This window comes from Lepeophtheirus salmonis, chromosome 2 (genome assembly GCF_016086655.4).
Source record: "Lepeophtheirus salmonis chromosome 2, UVic_Lsal_1.4, whole genome shotgun sequence".
NCBI lineage: Eukaryota > Metazoa > Arthropoda > Copepoda > Siphonostomatoida > Caligidae > Lepeophtheirus > Lepeophtheirus salmonis.
Window position 1 is genome coordinate 14,717,450 of NC_052132.2, and position 21,339 is coordinate 14,738,788.

At 29.7% G+C, this 21,339-nt stretch overlaps 1 protein-coding gene across 2 annotated transcripts in view; it reads right to left on the bottom strand.

Moving 5' to 3' along the window:
• Nucleotides 1–7,846: 7,846 nt before the first annotated feature.
• LOC121132424 (Golgi-associated plant pathogenesis-related protein 1) overlaps nucleotides 7,847–21,339 on the bottom strand; it is a 64,637-nt gene continuing 51,144 nt past the window's right edge. The window contains exons 1-4 of one of the 2 annotated variants that reach the window (XM_040727812.2): nucleotides 8,785–9,302; nucleotides 8,401–8,661; nucleotides 8,137–8,341; nucleotides 7,847–8,076 (exon numbers count right to left, since the gene is read on the bottom strand). In XM_040727812.2, the coding sequence (XP_040583746.1) occupies nucleotides 7,922–8,076; nucleotides 8,137–8,341; nucleotides 8,401–8,661; nucleotides 8,785–8,886 (723 nt within the window). In that variant the 5' untranslated portion in view covers nucleotides 8,887–9,302 and the 3' untranslated portion in view covers nucleotides 7,847–7,921. Of the gene's footprint in view, nucleotides 8,077–8,136; nucleotides 8,342–8,400; nucleotides 8,662–8,784; nucleotides 9,303–21,339 lie in introns of those variants that run through there. The other variant, XM_040727813.2, reaches the window with a different exon arrangement.

Here is a 21,339-nt window from a genome sequence, read left to right on the forward strand (position 1 = left end):
CTGATTTAATTCAAGATATCTGTCAAACAAGTCAGTGACAACGTTATTCAACTTGTCTGTAATGAATAATCCCTTGATCTAATCTGTAAAAAATAAGTTAAAAAAAGTTGGGACTACAAAATGTTATCAAAACTTTTTTAGATCAATGAAAATATCACATTGGAAGGCCTTGAATGAATGGATAACGATTACATTTTCAAATTTTTAAAAATTTTATTGTCTATTCTCCCATATTGTAATTAATTAGTATTTATTGCAAATTTTAACCACATAAATGAGAATAGTACAAAATATAGATATTTAATCAAATATGATAGATTTTTAAACAGTAACTATATAATGAAAGATATTAATGGATACGCATATAAATATTAAGACTTGTAAAGGACGCAACTTTTGGTTACAACGCAACCTCTGTCAAATTTAATACTGAATCCAAAAAGTGTTCATTTCCCTAGAACTGATATAATGGAGTGGAGTGGGGGTAGTGGTGTCAGATATAAGAACATTAGTAATGATGTTTCAATAGTCTAAACATTAATTGTCAATGTACTTCCTGGTCTTTCAACTGTCGTTTTTTGAAGGCAAATAAAATTATTTGTTAAATTTGGCATTATAAAACAAAACAAAAACTTTTCTGTCAAAGAAACCAAAAGCCCAGGTCCCTCAAAAAAATAATCTTTCTCACCCCTGATGACGTCACCATTATATTACTTGTTTTTACACTTGAAAATATATGCTAGTGCAACATATTGTATCTAGCAAAAAGTCGTTTTTGAACCGTGTACTATAGAACATTATTGTATCCCTTTAATAATTTAAGACTATTCCAGCAGACTATCAAGTTGATCTTTTTGAGGCTAGGTACTTTTGGTTTCAACTATTTTGCCTAAGAATATATTGTCTTAAAACCCATTTGCATTAAAGCCATTTTGCCTCCAGGATATTTTGCCTTTATAAATAAATCAATGAGATTTTTATTTAATATATTTAACGTTTATTAATATGAAAATAAATATTGAAATAAGGTTAATAAAGAGTCGAATACCATCAATATCATTTTCCTGTTCCGATTCAGGATTACTTCAACCAGGAAAGTATCCAAAGTATTTTTTTGGCAAAAAAAAATTATTATTCAAAATCAAAAAGAAGGATTCTATTTTTATGTATCCTTGAGAAAATGAACTTATATTAAACTTTTGAAATTCAACAACATAATGTCAAAATTCAAATTTCTGAAATTCAGCAACATTACTTTAAAATTGAAACTTCTGAATCCCTTTACAAATACAAAATATCGTTAAAAAAAGTCATTTTCAAGTGGTTGTAGAGGTAAAAAAACACCCTTTGAAGACTGAAACTTCATAAACATTACTTTTTCATTAAAATTCACCAGAAGATCAAATTAACAGGTCAACCCAAAAATTGGACATCCTAGTACACACGCTAAAATAAATATTGAGAAGAAGTGGACATTGTGTAACCTTTGAGCTTTTATATGACCTTATAACTGTACTTCATCAACTTAAAGCGTTACATAACTGTTGCTTTAAGCAATAAAAATAACGTTTTTCGTAATTTAACTATGCCAGAGCAAGTTTTGGGTCCCCATTCTCTATTATAATTAAATATCTTCCCTTTTATATTTAAGCATAAATAGGAATCTATCATGTTAAAGTCAATAATACAATTTTGCTACTATATAATTTCAACCTACTAAAGTTTGAATGTCTGAGAATGAAATGTATTCTAAATAAGTCTTGAATTTAGTAATTGTTCATGTATGAATACAAAAATTAAATCAATTCATCTCGAAAACCTAGCATATAATCAAAAAATATTATTTAGTCATAAAAACTCAAGACATATATCACTAGACTAACATATTTGAGCTCAACTATTGGAATTTATGGATCAGCAGGGGCGTCCGCAGGATTATATTTGGGGGAGGGGGTCTTGGTTTTTTGATATTTTTGAAAAAAAAATCAAAAATTATTTTTTTTGGAAAACAGAATTCAAAAATACAGTAATATTCAAAAAATATAATTCAAAATTAACAATTCCTTCATTTTTCAGCCCCTCTAGCCCACTCCCTGCCCACACCCCTAATCAGTGTTACTGATATATTGATTTCTGTAATTTGAAAAGTAATTAAATTTATTATGTATGTGAAATGTATGTCTCACTTGGTAACAGAAAAAGAAAGAACGTATATTAAATACGAATTACAAAAGGTAATTAGGAAGAAGATGAACAAGTTAATCTTAGTATGCATCTTCAATATATTTACAGTTGAAGAAGGATCATGGCTAATTAGCAATGGCAATGAGAATAAATTAATCATAAACATTTGAAAATTTGCTTTAAATTTACAAAAATCATTATTTTCCCATGGGTAATTATTCGTTGCATTCTCAAGAGTGTCAAAAGAAAGCGCAGGTTTGATTATATTTACATCAAATGGACAGAAGTAACAAAAAATGTTGTATACAAGGAGGTTATAGAATAGAAATTTACCTATTATAGTTTATAGTAAATTGTTTTAGTTTAAAATTTTAACAAAAATAAGATATTTTTCTTAGGCTATCTTTAAGAAAGCGTGTTTGTGCTCGTATTCACTTACATTAATTTATAGAGGCCACACAGATAGTAAGAAAATAGATTATTCCATTTATTACTTTTAAAGTTTGATAAGCAGTGCTCCCGCAAAATATCTAGAACACCATGAGATATCAGGGCATGCAAAGGATTATATTTTGAAGGGGGCTTTGTTTTTGGGATTTTTATGAAAAAAATCATTAATTAAAATGTTTGGTATAAAAAAAAACATCAAAAATTAAATTTCAACTGTTAAACTTATAGTAAAAAAATTTCAAAAATGTATTTTTTAACTATTACATTTAAAAAAAAATTATAATATTATTTTTTTTTTTAATTTCAAAAATCTATAGGTATCCCAAAAAATTAATATTTTTAAGGGTACATTTCAAAACATAATAGCTATTCACAAAAATTAAAAATTTTCTGAGAAATATTTAATATGAAATTTTTCGAAAAGAATATCAAAAATTTACAGTTGTGCAAAAAAATAAAAATTTTTGAAAACAAATTTGAAAAGTTAAATTTTTTGGTAAAAAAAAAAAATCAAAAATTAAATTTTAACTGTGAAAGTTTTAGTTTAGTGAAAAAAATTTCAAAAATGTATTTTTTAACTATTACATTTAAAAAAAAATTATAATATTATTTTTTTTTAATTTCAAAAATCTATAGGTATCCAAAAAAATTAATATTTTTAAGGGTACATTTCAAAACATAATAGCTATTCACAAAAATTAAAAATTTTCTGAGAAATATTTAATATAAAATGTTTCGAAAAGAATATCAAAAAATTTACAGCTGTGCAAAAAAATAAAAATTTTTGAAAACAAATTTGAAAAGTTAAATTTTTTGGCAAAAAAAAATCAAAAATTAAATTTTAACTGTGAAACTTTTAGTGAAAAAATTTCAAAAATTTATTTTTTAACTATTACATTTAAAAAAAAATTAGAATATTTTTTTTTTTTTCAAAAATCTATTGCTATCCAAAAAATTAATATTGTTGAGTGTACATTTCAAAACATCACAGCTATTTACTAAAATTAAAATTTTTGGAAAAAAATTTCAACATTTAAATTTTTCTGAAAAAAATTTTGAATATTAAATTTTTGTGAAAGAAAATATCATAAATCTACTGTTGTGCACAAAAATTAAATTTAATTTTAAATATAAATTTGTATAGAAAATTTGAAATATTTTATTTTTTGGAAAAAAAATAGAACAAAATAAGTTAAATTTCAAATATTACATTTTCTAGTATGAAAATGAAAATTTTCATAATTTTTGTATTAAGAAAGGAGGGGATTCCTTTTCAATTATTTTGAATGTTTGATAACCCATGACTAAAGCATATTCTCTCAAAATATCTAGGACACCATATGGTATATTACATTCTTTGTTAACATATTTGAAAGCTCTAACCTAGATATATATGTAATAAAAAATACTTTATTTATTAATCATCTCTTATCAAGTGTTATTTTTACTTTACTTCTTTGTGTTGTTATTGCAAATGGGCTTTAGATTTATTATTTATGACCATTATTAATTATAATGAGATTGAACATGAATACAGTAAAACCTTGTCATAGAAGTTTTATTCTTTTCTGATCTTCTCGGCACACTTCTATGGACAAATGTAAGGGGAAACCATTCTATTGGAAGATCTATGGCTAATTTTGGAAGTGATGTTGCCTAAGGGAACAAGATTTTCCTCCAGGATGGTGCTGATGTACTCCTTGGTGTTCATTTTCGCACTAGACGGCACGAACACCAAGGGGGACTTCCCTGTCTCAGTCACGTCCACCCAAACCATAAAAAATTATAGCTTCTGCATTCTGTTGATTCCATGGTCACCCAGCTTACATTTTTTGGTCAGAATCTGATTATATTGGTGGTTAAAAGCCTATTCCATCTTCTCATCACTGAACACAATATTGGGAGTTGTGCCAGTCATCAGCACCTCTTAAGTCCTTTAGCCTTGACCATGCTTTACAGCTGATTTTGCCTCTTCAATTTGTAGGGATACATCCCAATGTCATCTCTCATTCTTGTTCCACACATGTTGAAATCCTTGGCCATCTTGGTGAGGTTCCTCATGGTATTATATTATATAAAGTTATTCGTACACAATTTATTCGTTGGGATGAAAATCTGCAGCATTTTGAGAATATTAAAAAAATTGAAAATCAATATGGTAACAATGACAATTTGAAGAATGAAATCATATAATGGGATAGTCCTCTGTGGCGTCCGAGGGAATTCTTTTATTTGGGAGGGCATTTCTGTGAGTACGATTTTTATATTTCGATATAATTTTTTTTTAATCATGCTGGAACGGAAAAATAACATCCCCTTAGAGGAGATAAAAATTTATTATTTTTGGGTTAAAATTTTTAGGTATGAAATTTATTCGAATGATCTCTATAAGTAATTTTTTATCCTAAAATTTGGGCATTTATAGCAAAAGCTACAAAATTCTGCAGAAGGTGTAGGGCAATGGCTCCTTGGCTCTTATAGTTCTGGTGTACTTGTAAGGAAGTGCATTGTCGTCTGGTCCCTCAGTAAAAGGGCTCCAAACCATCAAAAATATATCAATTTAATATAAAATGAGGAGCTATCTGGTTAATCTTGCTTAAAAGTATTGCATTTCAGAGCTAAAAGTATGAACTTTAATTTTTAGAAAAAGAGCCTCTCCAAAAACACTTTATATCGTTGTCAATTTAAGATAAGATGACAACAGTATTTCAAGGAAAAAACTCATTTTGGAATTGATCTCATCATAAAAGTCCATAAGTATTCATATGCCCCAGCTACAAGAGATAGAAACAAAGACAGAGAAGAAGAAAAGAGAGAAAAAAAGAAAAATGATTTGCTCCAAGGACTACCTTGAATTTCTGTTTTTTTTAGAATCCCTTACTCACTACGGGTATGCAACGATACCTCTTGTGTCCATCAAGCTTAAAATAATTTATTTATAGACTTGAGACTTGAGGCTTCATGTTATACAAAGTGTATAATATATCTTAACTTTTTCTCCTTCTTCTTTTTCTCTCTCTTTGTTTCTATATCATTTCTTCTTCTCTCTCGTTGTTTCTATATCATTTCTTCTTCTCTCTCTTTGTTTCTATATCATTTCTTCTTCTCTCTCTTTAGTTTCTATATCATTTCTTCTTCTCTCTCTTTGTTTCTATATCATTTCTTCTTCTCTCTCTTTGTTTCTATATCATTTCTTCTTCTCTCTCTTTGTTTCTGTCTCTTCTAGCTGGGGCATACGAATACTTATGGACTTCAAATGCAATACTTTTAAGCTTTTTGAACCTATTCGTCTTCAAGCTATGAGCCTTTGAACAAAAAGCACCAATTTTCCACTTTAAACAAAGATTACTCGAATTAACAATATGATGCCGTCATTTTAAAAATGATTTTAGAATTTTTTTAACATTCAGTTTTAAAGTATATTAACATAATTTATCCCTATCTTCAACACCGAGGGCTTAAAAAAACTTCGAACCTTAAAAATAACAAAAAATGTATGGCCTTTTCCTGAAGACGACGAGGCTATGAGATAAAAAATAAGGCCATATTTGGAATCAGGGGATCAAATTGTATTAGGTTGAGCATATGCTGTTCTTGTGCATAAAAAAAGTGTGATTTTGTTGGATAGTGTTATTAGCTAAACTTTATATTAAATTATCCCATATAATGTCTATAGGTGATTAAAATATGTCTATGAAATAATTGGCTGTAATTATATAAAGTATTCGAAAACGGAATTCTCTACTTTTTTTAGGTTTTTGTTCGAGACTGTTTTTATGTTAATGCACTACAAATTTTCTTTTTCACCTCGTTATAGTCATATTTTTTTGAATGGAGTAAAACAGAAGTATCTATTTAAAACAAAGGGCGTTTGGAAGTCCCCTTAATTGGTTATAACAATCATATACGAGGCCAAAACAAACAAATATAATGGATCACGAATAGTTTTTATTTGATTGTTATCTGTAAATATGTTTTATGGATATGAATGTATATTCTATATACATTACCAATATACACAAGGGTTCTGTGAAAAGTTCCCCATCTCAACATGAAAATGGCAACACTTGTAAATAGAAGCTTGTCACATTTTTTTATTTAAGCATCTGTTGACAATTACTCACCAAAGTTTCAGCCCTTTTTGGACGCGTTTTGTAAGAGTCATTTGAGTAAGTTGATGTGAGTGTTTTCGTAAAAATGGACCAAATCAAGTATTAAATATTTGCTATTTAAAAGTTTGACCTTTAAATATATTCAAACAATAGTAGCCATATAAAGGCTTGTTGTGTTAAAATTTGACGCATCAAAGTCAATTCAACTCGGAGTAATTGAGCACAAGACAAAAATTGTAATGTTAATAATTATTTTGAAGAGAAACACGCCGAGTACTATATATTTAGACGGGTTATAGACATGGGACCATACCTAGGAAAAGTGTGTAGAGCTTCAAGGAAAAAATGTTCAAAAATAAAATGTCTTTTATCTTTGATAGGTGAGGAACTTTTCAGACCACTCTCGTACACTGTTTTTTTTCTTTAATGTATAAATGTATCTACTAACATACTCGGAGCTAGGGAAAAAATATATACAGTTACAGTATAACTTTATATCCACTTATAACTTTTCAATATATTAAAACTGTTTTTTAAATGACAGCTAATAAGTTTTTTATAAAACGCCTTCTCTGGCCCAATAAAGATATCTAACCGGGTTCTAAAGAACTGCACACGCAGATAATATACCCGCTGTTCATGGCCCAACTTTGACGGTTTACAGTCGGTTTCATAGCGTTGATATTATTGTGACGTTGTCTACAGGCTTTGGAATGGATATGTGACCAAGGTGCATACTCCTATTGGTTCAAGTCTGGAAGGTAAGGAGGCTACATTGCTTTGCCAAAAAAGTTACATTCCCAACGAGCAATTACTGGGCAGATTGAGGCGTTTTGTCAGGACCTCATCTTATTCCAGAACGTTGCTTCTACATGGGGCAATTAGATTAACTCATGGTAGGAACATTGATCTTAATCCTCACTATTGCGACGATAAGAGTTTTTGATAGTTGCAAGGGTCCACAATACTCAGTAATAGCTCATTCATAGTAATCCTTCCTCCAATTCTTTACTTGTTGTCATTCTTTAACTAAGGAGGAAATACTTTTTTTAAACTATTAATCTTTCAGACACGATTTTGAGGGAGTAAATGACTAGGTATCATCTTTATATCTCTATATTTTAAATTAAGTTATTTTATTATGTACATAGAATATTCAATATAAATAAAATAAATTAAACATTTGGTCTCAAAACATTTGATGCATAGTCCCCAATAAAGTTTCCAGGAGGGTCGTAATTTGCAACAATTATGGTTTTACCGGAGATAGATTTGGACTTGGCCATCCCAAGCTTTTTGCTTCCTTTCCACACGATTTGAGTAAAATGCCCTACGATATGCATACACGTTACATAATTATATAATTTAGGAATAAATATGTGTCAGTTACCTGTTCCGGAGCTCCCTGAGGACTGCCCATATTGATAGATAGATCCCTCAGAGTACCAACTATCAACAGGCTCTGCACCATCACAATCCGTATTCCCTGTTCCATAGGCTAAAAATAAATTTTCCCCATAGGGTCCGTCTGGTCTATGCATGAATGAATCTGTTTTTGCAAGATGATCTGCCCATTCTTTCGCATATTTATTTAACTATTTGCAAAATGCATACAATATATAATAGACCATAATTTTTATTTGATAATATTTACCTCTTCACTCAGCTCCAAGAGAGGGACATTGTGATTTCTTCTATATTTATTATGTGTATCCAATGCTTGTTTCGCGAATTGACGATTGTTTTTGCTCGTTGAAGAAATAGAGTTATGTGATGAGGAGTTTCTTCCATTACTTGACGGAGACTCCAACACCAAGTTTCGCCTCCATGGACTACTACGATTCAGTGAGCCATTTATGCCGTCTCCCTTCAAGCTATCATTATATTTGGTTGTCGTTTCCTTTTCTATTCGACCCTATAAAACAAATGAATGTTAAATCTCTCATACTCAATTAACCATATTTGAAACAGGTAAATTACAAATACATCAACACATGTGATTAATAAGGAGATAATATTAAATTGTATGGCATATTACATCAGCATATTCTTTAATGACAGTTTCCTCTATCTTGACACGATCTCCTTCATAGGAAGTCTTGGAGGATCTAGAAGTTTTGACAACAGTTGAAGATAACATTATGAACTGAGTAAAGGGTCTCTTTTATTTCCTCTCGAAAAAATGTTTCATTCCTTATCTTGGAGATATGAAGACTGACTGAAAGGCCTTGCTCTGTTTCTTTATGTGCTTTTTACTCAATATCACTTAATAATTCATATCAATTTTATGAAGAAATAATCCACCGGCACGAATGGAAATACACATCAATATTTGCAAACAGTTACACTACAAAGAACTGTATGTACGCATTGTACAATCAGTCAAGTGGAAAAATAATTTTGATCTATGTATTGAAACACACATACACGGGCAGTTATTGAAAAGTCCAGTCTTTGTAGTCACTTTATTTTGTAATACAATTTTGATGCACTTTCCACTTGTTAAACTACTTTTTTCGAGATAAAATCAAGACTAATTGAATGACAGAAAAATATATGTAATAAAATACTATGACTTTTTAATAAAAAAAATGAGGGGGAAACGAAGTAGTCGAGTTTGGAGTGTGCGAAACATATTGCTTCCTTCCATTTTGCATATCTGTGCTTTACTCCTCCCCTTTAAGAGGAGCCTCTGCTTGAAAAAGGCTGTAGTTATAATAAATACTACATACTACCCTGTAACGTACTAATTGTAAGAACTATTAATAAGACGATTGTTAAAGGTTCCATTCATCAAAGTCTAAATGATTATTCATATTTATGATGACTATGTATGTAACTGGACGTACTGACACAGTGTATTGATGATATAATAATGTTCGTATGAAACTATTCTTCCATTCATAGTACTCATTATCATATCCAAAGCTTTTTTGTCAACTCCCAGTGGAGTTTTCATATTTTTCAATGTTCAAGAGACTTATAAATACACCAACACGTGTTATGCTTAAATGGTAAGAACAGGGTTCAATTTATATATAGATTTGTTAAAAATATGATCCACCGGTAAGTAAGAATAAAAAAAAAACATTAACTAATTTGGTAATCCTAACCATTCAAAGAATGCATGGGAGGAAAGGATCTTAGCTCTCATTACGTTTAATTAAATCTGCTAGTAGAACTTATGAAACGAATGCAATAAACAAAAATCCGACTCCGTATAAAGCTAAGTCATATAGACTTAATAACTACGATGGCCCTCCTCAACTCTACTCTTCCTCCAACAAGAATTGACACCTAGGCAAGGTTAATAGAAAAACAATGTTAGACCATCATGTAATCGGGATTGCTAGAATTTTCTATTTGATGCTAGGCAAGATTTTGATGTCACAAAGTATACTAGCGGTACTCTATCAGTAGCAGTCAAGGAAGGCGATTAATGGACACTCTTGATAACAGTTATACTTTATGACGTCAACCTTAAAAAGCGTGGTGTATTTCAAACATTAGTCGGGAAAGCCCAGTGGTATAACCTTGTATTTCTATTAACCTTGCACCTAGGTATGACTCTTCAAAAAATCCTGATTGTTATTCCCCATCATTCATAAACACAGGCATTAATGATTGCTTTATATTTAGGGGTTCTCTACTCAAGAAGCTGTAATAAATATTACAGCTTCAGAAAATAAAAATAAACACTCTTCAGAGTGCCAACTAGAAACAAATCTCACACGCGTATATGTCTTATTTTATACAGCTATCTATAGTTATGGCTTATTCTTGTTTGATGATTATAATTTATTAAAAATATTTGTTCTACAGTAAAAAAAACAAACGTTAATATTCTTTGTAATATTTAGATTATGAGTTCCCAGGTAAAAAATTGATTGCTAAAAAAGTATTAAATTTGTTCACTCATACGTGTTTTATCATATGTAAATGCAACAACTGCTAAGAACGTAAAAAGGTTTTTTGGTAAAATATCAATTTTAATGTTGTAGTGGCTAAAGCCTCCAGGGATGCACTTCCCTTACCACATGAAGAGAAGTTAATAAGGAATAAATACCATAGGCCATTTTTCTTGAGGCTGAGAGATGGAAAGAAAAGCCAAATTCATACAAATATCATATATATGAATGATATACAAATGTGTTGAGCACTGAGTAAAGCCATAATTAGATTATTGACACTAATCCCTAGATCAAAACAATTTATGTGACTCAAAGATAAAGAAATCCCCTTCAAATTATGAGTCAGGCAATTTTATCACCGTGTTTGCTCCGTGTAAAACATGTTCATTAACGAGATCGCGTCATTTTATGACCCAATAAACTTTTCTTACTCAAAGAATATGTATGTGAAAACTTGACTCATTTAAATTGAATAATGGAAAATATAGATAGTTATTTTTAAAGAGTAGATATTTATTTCATTTTATCAAATGATAGGTATGATTCATCAACAAGGCAATAAAAAATTATTTTTTTCTAAATAGGGTAAGTTTGACCTATGGCCTTGTATAAATTCTTCTTAGACTAATCAAGAAGGCTCTTTCGCTGCACGTGTTGAATATATTAAACCAAAACAGCTGCGTAGTTTATGAAATATGTTATAATATTTGATTAAAGAAGTTAAGAGTTTCTTTTGATTTGATAAGTTTTATAGTTAATTAAATATAATATATTTCTACCTACGAATATAATTTCCTTTTTGGTATGTTATGTTAAACTATCAGTTACAGCTGCTTTGAGAGTGCTTGCACCCAATTTGAGAACTTTAAAATCTCTGACCTAATGATTTGACCTTTCATTAACACTTTAGAATACTCTGATCATAATATGTTCAAAAATTGTGGTTGAAAATCGATTTGTTTGAAAACGGATCCATTCCCTTTTCCCCTATGACAAATGACTTGAATAGACTCAAAGAAAAAGTACAAATATAGTTATTTCGACTTTCGAGACAATTTCTTGGTTGACGATACAATTAAATTTAAAATGATCGTATAATGAATAACAGTTGTTCATAAAATGTACATGTCATATAATTAAATTAATTAGTGTTATTTTGCAGAATTATTAATTAGTTGATAACAAAAAGTGATTAGCACTTCTTTCATTCAAATAGCGGTCGTGTTTACTTATTATTTAATTTATGTAGAGTACCGCAACACTAAAGATTCGAACTACATTCAAACCGCATGATACTGTGTTGTGCTAATAGAATGATTATTAATCAATCTAATTACTAAAACAATATTTTCCTGCAGAATAGCACTGACAAATGTACCCAAATGACATAATAGTATACGAACAAAATTTTTGATCATACTATCATTTAAAACTGAATTAAAGTATGCAATTTTAGATATTATTAATATACTAAATATCATTTTTTGAACAGATGTCTGTTCGGCAAATTGACTTCCAGGAAAATTCCTTTCGCCAATAGTCCACTCCTGAATGTCAGATAATTGATAAGGAAGTTTGAAATAGAATAATACCTTATAATAGTCTATTTTGACAATTATATGGCAATTACCTAGGAGTATTGTTATCAGCCAACTGCATGAGACAAAACACTTCTTTATACTCCAACATAATGTCTTGTTTAAGTCATTTTATGTAGAGTCATTATATGGTATTTCATATTTGTAACGGTTGTATACTTAAGTTCTGAAGAACTGTATATGAAGAGGCTTCTTTACAACAGTGTAGATTGTGGTTTTTCTCAAAAAGAAAGTATATTGAATGTGGTGTGAGCAAACTAATAAAAAAAAATACCGCTAGATGACGCGTCATACTTGGGCCTTGTTTATATAATTGAAAGTAGGAAAAGCAACGATGAATAACACTAACATCGGCAGTAATTACTAACACTGCTCAACAATAAAATGTCCCAAAATCGAAATAGTACAATTTGATCTATTGATCTTAATTTTACTCTATCATCCTAAGAAAACTCTCTATATCTTTGTAATATTTTAAGGATGCAGCTCATATTTGAATTTATCTTATAAGATCAATTTATTTAATTATTAAAGGTACATTTAGGAAGCAAAGGCTAGGAATTCAAGTATTTTGTTGCATAAGTTGAAATAATTCATAAATTATAATAGATTACATAATGCCATTGTGTTGTAATATATCAAATTATGGATAAAATCTATTTCATTTCTAATAGTAATACTTATTTACTTCTCCTGTAGGTTGAATAGCTGAGTTGCTCATTTAGGGCGACATTTTTAAAACACTTGAAAATTAATATTGGCTATATAAGAAAACTTTATTTAGTGTTCCTAAAATACTACAGATAAGGCCGGAGAGCAAGAGATCGGAAAAGAGTTTTCAATAATGACTACTTCTTTGGGGATACAAGGATACACTATCTAAATATATTTCTCAGGAACTAAAAGTTAAAATAGCTACGTACTCATAAAATAAAGAAAGATCAATACAAGTAAGAATTATAGGTAAAAGGTACATTAATGCTTCAAAACATTCCCTACGTCAACTGAATAAAAGTTAAAAACAAGAGTGATACATAACACTTCATACGTGATTATTGACAAGACATAGACAATTTTAGTTAAATTTAAGTATTTAAAGGTTCAATTATTCGAAAAAAAGACAGATTGTTATTTTCTTGAAATTGTCGTTTTTAGACAAAGATGCAGTGCATTTCTTTATTCTTTTTCTGTATTATAGAATTATTTAAACTATGTTTCTTAACTAAAATTTAATTTTTAAATATTCCACTTTGGAAAACATCTTCTTAATTGACAAGATATTCAAAATGAGTATTTGAATTCTTACGCTTAAAAATCAAATTATTTAGAAGAATATCCATATAAATCTTAGTCCTTCTGGAACTATACCAATATTTTTTTCTGTGGTTTTTAAACCTAGGAATAACTTTTCAAAGGAACAGCTACTAACAAATTAAATATTTAAAAAAATAATAACAGGTATACTGTATAGCAATGATTTATTAAATAGAATTTACACTTTCTTAATTAATTTATTATATTTATGATATACAGTATTCCAAGGGTCTATTATGACGAGCCATCTCTTGGATTATTTTAAATCATGTTGTTTACATCTCACATCCTTAAATCATATTATTTAAAAAAATATTTTGTTTGATTAAATAAAGATACTAAGACAATTATATTACGTTTCTTTTCAAGCCTCTGAAATGTCAAATACAATTCCTACTTATTAACACAGTTTTAATCCATCCATCAGTCGATAATCAATAGACGAGTGATTGCTCATTTTGAACTTTTTGAGTGAAAATTGCAAATTTTTCAATACTGGTATCAAATAAGTAGAGAAAATTTGTTTTCTGATTAGACTTTAAAACAGCTTTGATGATATTTTTGAGAGGAAAATCCTACAGCAAAAACCTGCCTTCAATAGGCAGGAAAACATCAGAAAAAATTATCTCTCTTTTTGGAGGGAAAATTACGTATATGATGCAACCAGGGTTATGATTACACGATCGGATTTGTGAGGGAGTCAGATTGCAACAACCGTCAATGAGAGGAAGGGGAAATTTGATACAAAATTCACTGTTGAATAATCTCCTTGAATCTTGCAAAAAAGGATGCATACATTTGGAGCAAGATTACGAAATCTGGGTCTTTAATTTATGTAAAAGGTTGGATGTATAATTAGTCAGAGGGATGAAAAGATGCTCTCGTCTAACAAGACTTCTGAAGATATTCCCAACCAATGTTAATAGAAATACAAGGTTAAACCATCATGTAATCGGGCAGCTAGAATTTTCAACCTGATGTAAAGAGTGGCCCACAAAACTTTTTCTTTTTGATATTGCTATAAAAAAAGACAAATGGATATTTTTCAATATTTTTTTATTTATTTGAAAACCTGATTTCGTGTTTCAAATCGTCAGTCGTCTCTGGATGGTTGTCGTAACATTTACCCTTGACGGTTCCCCACAAAAAATAGTCCAACGGAGTCAAATCGCAGCTACGATGTCGCCAGTTGACGTTACTGTTTCGGCTTATGATGCGATTGTCGAAGACAGTGTGCAAAAGATCCACTGTAACGTTAGGTCTTCTTTTTCCATTTGGGGAAACAAAAAATCTTCCAACATGGCCCGATAGCACTCACGATTGACCGTAACGGCAGCTCCTTGCTCGTTTTCTCGTTTTTTCGCTTTCGGCAACAGCAGCAATGTTTTCGATTGACTGCACTAAACGAACACGGAAACGCATTGTTTTATCCATTAACGAACCAGTTTTGTGCACACGCTTAACAAATTTATCCACAAACTGCCTGGAAGGCGCTTTATTTCAACCGTCGTAATTTTCTTGCAGTTTCGTTTGAATACTCTCCATTTTGGAAGTAAGTCTTCAGTATTTCCCAATTTTCTTTGAGCGTAAGCATAACTATGTACACGCCTTATGGTATAACCTTGTTCACAACTACTAATGTAGAGGTTGATCAGACTTTTAGTTTGTTAAAAACTACCAATACTCATGATAGGCAAAAATCAACAGAAGAAAATTTTCCAGAAATCTTGACTTGCCAATATAATATTGTAAAATTTAATAATTAATTAGGACAAGTATAAAACAACACTCATTTTTTAAAATTATCTTTATATAACTGTATTTTCCTTGAAATACAAATAGTTCAATTTTTGATATTTTGGTTTCTCATTTTTCAAAATTATACCACTCTTTCTTTATTCATTTGGCCCTAAAAATTGCTCAATAATCCTTAGTCTGCGAATCAACTCCGAACAAATCTCATTCATGATGGAGTTGGATATCTTGGCTATCAAAAGTCATTAATGAAAAGTCCAAACTCAACTCTCATAGTAAGTATGAAAAATTAGATTTACTTTAAATTAATTATTATATGTAATGTGCAATTTGTGTCAAATTTCAATGACATGTTCATAAAAAAATATTATGTGTATGCATATATTGTACTTGAGTATATCAAATTTCCTCACAAGGAATGAACTTTTATGTCTTAACATTTCCTTATAAAATCCTTCAAGCATTTTCAAACTAATTATAACAAATTAATTTTTCAAAAATACAATTATTTTAGCCACTAACCATGGATTAAATAAGTAATATATTCCTTGTATAGAGTTTGTTTGATTTTAATTATGGGAAGTTATTAGATTATGCCTTCGAGATACATGAAAAATATATGCATCTTCAATGTACTACTATTAGGCGAACTAAATTTATAGCCACATAATATGTAAAATAAAGCTTCAATAGTTGTTCGTTCTTATACAAGGTGGGACAACATGACTTCCGATCTCAAAAGGCAATACAGGGGCGTCTACTGGGAGTGGCTGGGAACCCCCCGAATTTAGGAACTTACGCTTTTTACTAGAAAATGTAATATTTGATATTTCCCCCCCCCAAAAAAAACATGATATTTGAAATTTAATTTAGTTTTTAAACTTTTTTCTAAAAAAAAAAAAAAATTTGTAAACATCTGTGGACTTCTGAATTTTTTTTTCAAAAAAATTAATATTTCCAATTTAGTTTTAGTAATGTTTTTTGTACAACTTTGAATTTTTTAACTTTTTTTCCAAAGAGTTTAATTTTTTGCGAATAACTATAGATTTTTGAAATTAAATAAAAAATTGAATTTATGAATTTTTTTTTCAAAAAGAAATATTATCTGAAGTTCAATTTTTGAAATTTTTTACCCGAATAATTTTTAATTTAAAAATAAATAAATTCAAAAACCAAGCCCAACCCTCACGAAAAAAATATTTAATCATGTGGACTGGGGCTATAAAAATATTTATAAACTTCAATATTTTTTTTATAGAACCCTAGGGCTTATTTAAAGTTTTGTTTTATAATGTTTTGAAAGTTTTATCATATAAGTGACGTCCCCAATTGTTCATACACTGAATAACCCAATCTTTCGTACTTTAATATCCCGTGTTTCTTTTTTTTTTCATTTTTTTATTACTATTAAAATAACTTTTTATTTTCAAGGTACAATTATTTAACACCAAAAGATGCAAATTAAAATACGGAACATATCTTATTTTATGACTGTGGATGATTAGTTGATTAAGTAATTAGTTTTTAGTGATGGTGCAAAGGTCTTCAAAATGTTGGTTTTTGGAATAAATCTGATTCTAATCACTTGATTAGAAATAACTGCACCCATATAGGTTTCTTACAAGACAATAGGTGCAATGAAATTAATTTCAGCTCTCTAGTCTCATTATCCCTGGATTTATTTGCGTTTGAAGATCTTTGCAAATTTCAAATCATGAAAATGAAATAGAAAATTGTTTTTGTACATTAAAAATTCAAACAAACAACGGATTTTCATGAATCGCACCAATAAAAACTCAGTGGCTAACTTGTATTTAGTTTGATATGATGAAAAATCTTTTTTTGCCAATATCGATAATCTTCAATGAATGCACGTTCCTCAATACTGAAACCGTATTCCTAAAAAAACTTTGGACTCTCGCATCTAAATAAAAACTCGCCTACCAATTACTGCTTCTACAGCCTGATTGTTATGCATTATAAAAAAAGATTGTTGTACTCTAAATGTGTACCGGGTTGTCAATTGAAATCTGACCCCTTACTAATTCAATAATAAATGAAGGTTGAATGATTGAAATTCATTTATATTTCAATGTATTAAAGCATAAGCAATTAGTTACACAACAACCTGAGCTCTCCAGCTTACCTACAAGTTGAGAAAGGGACACTTGAACGTGATCCAAGCTTAGGGTACGTCACCAGAGCCACTGTCTACGACGTCAGGAAGTCCAAAACGTTGGAGTGGAAGAAGGGATCTGTTGGATAGCCCAAAGTGGGCCCGGATTAGTTACAGAAAACAGCTCAGGCCAATTCCCTCAAGTCTATATGGGCCTATGCTAGAGATCTCAGAGTTTCCTACCAGACTGTCCAGACAGTTATCAAAAATGTGGGTGGAAAGAGCCTTGTGTGTGTGGAGAGGCCACTTTTGACATCAGCGTTGAAAAAAAATTATCTCTTCCGTTTCAGGACTCTTTTGAATACGTTTTGAATGAGTATTTTAAGTTCTTTTGAATACTCTTTTTTTGACACTTCCCCCCCCCTGATGAGAAACCTCTCTACTACACCTTCTGGGTGCAACTCAAGGAGAAGGTCTATAGTCTCCTTCATCCAAACACCGAGCTCCTCAAAGCCACTGTCAGCCAGCATTGGGACGCCATGACAAATAACTACATCCACAGACGGTGCTAGGCATCCCACCGCCACCTGGAAGTCATCATTACCGCCAAGGACGACTAAACTAATGAATAACAGAGCTCAGCCACACATCTACTTATAATATAACATAAGTTTAAATTCTATTCTACATTAATAGATTATATGTTATTCAAGCTTAAAATTCAAAGTATTCAAATTTTAATGGAGCACTCGGTACATACAAAAATGAATACTGGTAAAATAGAGAATATGAAAAACAAGCAAAGCGAAGTTAAATTGTAGGCCTCTGTATATTCTTATATAATTCATAGATTATATTATTTTTTTTAGGAGATTGTATTCAATTATATACTATAAATCAGTAAAATGCTGGCCTTGGATCATTAAAAAGAGATGCTCCATTATCTATTTATATTGCTTGCAATATTAACATCGTTTCGTATTACGTAGATTTAACGATAATATCTAATATGTATACTTATAAGTCTGTCTTTGGTGTTATCACACATGGAATTCAAAATGTCCAACAAATCAGTCTGTAATTAGCAAGTAGACGCAAAAAATAACGATGGATACTCCTAGGATATTTTTATGGGGCTTTCAAGGTCATCATGAGAAAGTTATAACCGAAATAAAACCTCATTTTCCTCCTTTCTTCGATATTTCTAACATTCTCTCCCTCTCTTCTTTTATCCCTTTGTCTCTTTCTATATCCCTCTTTCTGTCTCTTTCTTCTACCTTCATTCTTTGTTTCGATTCCCTTCTAATCAGCCCTACAACACAGGTACCCTACGCTAGTAATATGAATTAAACGTGACCGGAAATTTTGCCGCCAACATTTTTATCGCTGGTAATTTTGCCTCGAGGAGATTTAGCCACATGCCATATTTTCAGGCTTTTTATATTTTTGTATTATCTTTTCGAACTCAACCGTTGTATCTCAATTATATCAATTATTTAGCTACGAGAAGAAGAAATAAAGAAAATAATAATGAAATATGTATAAATAATGAATATTTAATTAGTTCTAATTATAGAGATGAAATACATCGAGTAATGATACGGGGCTACTATTAGCCCCAACAATTTATTTGTATGATTATAGCTGTTGGTTTTAAGAAAAATAATTTCCTTGCAATTTATTAATAATTATGTCATTGATTCATCTCCTGAATCAAACCAAATATTCATAATAAATGAATCAATTTCAAAATATTATGCTGATATAAAATTACATCGTTGGGAAAACTTGAAAGTCAGAGAATTCAAGTGATCAATGTTCGGATTATTAAATTGACGAATGAACTATTGTTGATTCTTTCATTGAAATTTAGTAAGATATATCTCCCAAATCCATTACTAATATTTTGAAAGGTTCAATAAAATTATATTTAAATTTAAAAATTGGAATAAAATATTAAGATACTTTATAAAATAATTTGTTTTAAATTACTTTATAAACCCTTTTGACATATAAAAAACTATTATTATTACAAAAAAAAATTTAGAGAATAAAAATATTTCCAGAGTCCTTTTATGTTTTAAACATATCTATTATATTTCGAATGTTTTGTTTCAGTATTTCTTTTTTTTGGTTTCAACTACTTCTTCACATCACCACTCTATGTATTTTATCTCAATGGTTCTAATACTATCTGCTGAAGCACAAGCTACTATGAAGCAACCTATTGTGGTGAAACACATAATTTCTTATGATAAATTCCTATTGGTCAACTAATATAATAATTGTCGGAGTTGTAATTTTATATTAGCATCACCGGATTTTTGAAGCAACTCTTTCATATTATTTGAAATGCCAAAATATGATGGATCAACTGAATGTGTATAATTCAAAATCAAAAACGAACAGAGCTGACTATCAAATTTATCAATAAATGGTTGATAAATAATAAGTTAATCATACTTATAATTGATTTTTGATTTTTCTTCTTCTCTAGCTATATAGTTAATCTGATCGAAATACAATAGTAAAGTTCGAACCGGTTATATAAACACAACAAGGGAGCGAATATATCATGCAGCAAAATTTCCTTCAGACAAAATTACCAGTGGCAAAAGGGTAGGTGGTAAATTTACCGGCAGCAAAAATGTTTGCAGCAAAATTACCAAGAACCATTTTAAAATGTATATAATTTCACTATAACAATAAGTACTCTAATATAATTATTTTGCAGATTCGGTTTGATCAAATTAAGTCTTAACTTTCATATAAATTACCAGGAAATACTTGATTATTTATATGTTACTTGATATATCGAATTTCAGCATGTTATACAAGTTTTTTAATTATTTTATTTATACAGAAGTATATTAGTCAACAAGTTGAGAGCAAGAGGTTTGTTGAGTTATATTTAAATGTTGCGGCGTTTTTAAATTTTGTAAATCATTTCTTAGATTTTTATGTATCAATAAATGCAATAATATACATTTATATATATATTTAATAAATATTTTAATATATTCTCTATGTCCATTGTAGGAATACAAGTTAATCAAATAATGTAATAGTATGAATTTGGAAATGATGATAAATGACCTTGTAAATATCATTAATTGACAAATAAGTAGATATCAAATATATTTGCTTGTCAATCAAAATTTGAAAAATATGAGTTGTATAACAAAGTTTTTTATATATTTTATTCCAATTGGGGGAATGATATAAACTATATTTTATCATTATTTTAATTTTAGTTCGACTATGAAGGCCACATAAGACTTTGAAATTACATGATTATCAACTTCTTTAGCTGATTATTTGTTAATTAACAAATCGAATCCCCTACTTATATATTTTTTAAAAGTATTTTTAACAGAAATTTGCATTTTATACTAGTTTGCTTGGCGTTAAGGAGATTTTTTAGGACGCAAAGCTTTTATAAAACTATTGTGTTTTAATAACAGTGCCCCCCACTGATTTCTAAATAAACGCAAAAAATTCTTGTGATATGATGAACATATTAATTAAGATTGAGGAAATCAAGGAAGCTATGATTAAACATTCTACATGTGTGGCTCCAAAAGTACCCCACACGACAAATAAAAAAAAACTTGGGGTAAAATAATTCTTCAGTATAATTTTCTTTTTACTTAAAAAAAATGGAATTTTAAAAAAATTCTCTAAAAGCTTCATCAAAACTTTTTTACGACTCCATTTTTGTTCAATTGTGAGCAAACGCAACAACTATCTTGTCCTCAGTTTTATCATGTCCAAATTTTCAGATAATAGTCAATGTACTGCACTTTTTGAAATCCCTAAAATGTCTACTAACCCCTGTACTTTCAGTCGACGATGCACTTCTACTACTTTGTGGATGTTCTTTGCAATTTTTGAAGTCA